The 1,577-nt window shown below is 42.4% G+C and overlaps 1 protein-coding gene across 1 annotated transcript in view; it reads right to left on the bottom strand.

The window, feature by feature from the left end:
* Positions 1-1,002: 1,002 nt before the first annotated feature.
* LOC110028392 (protein NRT1/ PTR FAMILY 3.1-like) overlaps positions 1,003-1,577 on the bottom strand; it is a 2,215-nt gene continuing 1,640 nt past the window's right edge. Inside the window, 1 exon segment of the mRNA XM_020730224.1 lies at positions 1,003-1,577. This exon segment is cut by the window's right edge and continues 28 nt beyond it. Within this exon segment, the coding sequence (XP_020585883.1) occupies positions 1,003-1,577 (575 nt within the window).

Here is a 1,577-nt window from a genome sequence, read left to right as displayed (position 1 = left end):
CTTCGTTCGAGGGCAGCTACCTGTCAGATTACCGTGAATTATCCTCTGCATAATAGCCTAACTTTGTCATGTCGACATGAGCTCATTACCATGGATCGAGGGTCGACAATTAAATTTTACTAACCAGTCGACACAAACATAGTTGACCAAGTCAATCTTGTCAACCTTTCACAGGTAGAAATTCAGCCAACCGAAAAACATCAAACTTAGCCAACCGACAATCTCTAAAGAACCAAACCAACCCACAAGCCTCTCTAGCTTAGCCGGCCGACAACACCTATCAAGGACTCTCGAATTCAGCTAGCCAAACCCTGGAGCACTCAGACTCTGGGCCCCTATATGAAAAATACTTATAATATCATATACAACCCCCACTAAATCACAGACATAAATGTAATTTCACATAATGTACCCTCTTGTCTCTATAAATAGCATATTAATCTATGAATAAAATGTTACAAACTTCTCTTAAATTATTGTTCATTACTTTGCATCTCTCTCTCTATCTATCTATCTCTCTCTCTCTCTCTCTCTTTCTCTCGTGTTCTTTATTCCATGAGTGTGATCGGCAAACAAATCAAAATTCAACATTAATGCCTTTACATGTGTCTTAAACCCAAAGACAGCTCAAATGTGATTGCCTCAAGACTTAAATTCACTTGAGAGTTTAATCTTTCAACCAAGAGATCCTAGATTTAAGGCCTTACATGTGTTATGCGTGTGATTACAATTAACTTCATCCTAAAAAAACTTAAGAATTTATTAAATTGTAATCAGCGTCTTCATTAAAATAATTATTTTTTTCTCTCCCATTACCTGTAAATTAAAAAATTCTCCGTTTTAAATTGCTCTGCATCTTCCAATAAACCGCCAATAATTTTTAATAAGTTCAATACAGATTTAAGAAAAAATAATAATAATAAGTACAGAACACTGTTTTTTGTTTATGATTACTCAAATACATGAGTCCTCAAATTTCCACCTGTTTAAAAACAAGCCTCATCACCGCGGAACCTGAACCCCAGCTGCCAGCTCAGCTTCACCATCACCCTTCTCCTCCACATCATCCGCCGGATTCTGATCTCCGGCGTTCTCCAACCTCTTAAACACATAGAACCTGGCACAAACAACATAGTATCCAAAGTTCAGAACTTGAAGCCCGGCCACCAACCAGTAGAAGTAATCAAGCTTCCCCTTATCAATATTGTTCTTCAACCAACCCCCATGTTTCGAATTCTTAGTGAAATCGTTCACTATCGTCACCAGCACCGTGCTGCCATAGTGCCCCAAAGATATCGACAGCCAGTACAACGCCGCTGATATGCTCCTCATACTCTCCGGCGACTGGTCGTACAGGAACTCCATCAGCCCCACCGACGCTAACCCCTCCGCCACACCATGAACGGCGTACTGCGGCACCAGCCAGAAAACACTGATCTTGTAGGCGGCGGTGCGGCGGCGGTGCTCGACGAGCGCGGAGGCTACGTTGGAGAGGACGGAGATTGTGAGGCCGATGCCAATGCGACGAAGATGGGAGATTCCGTCTGGGTGTTTGGTGAGGCGGGGTGCAAGGGGCA

This window comes from Phalaenopsis equestris, unplaced genomic scaffold (genome assembly GCF_001263595.1).
Source record: "Phalaenopsis equestris unplaced genomic scaffold, ASM126359v1 Scaffold000511, whole genome shotgun sequence".
Classification (NCBI taxonomy): Eukaryota; Viridiplantae; Streptophyta; class Magnoliopsida; order Asparagales; family Orchidaceae; genus Phalaenopsis; species Phalaenopsis equestris.
This window is presented reverse-complemented; position numbering and strand designations above follow the sequence as displayed.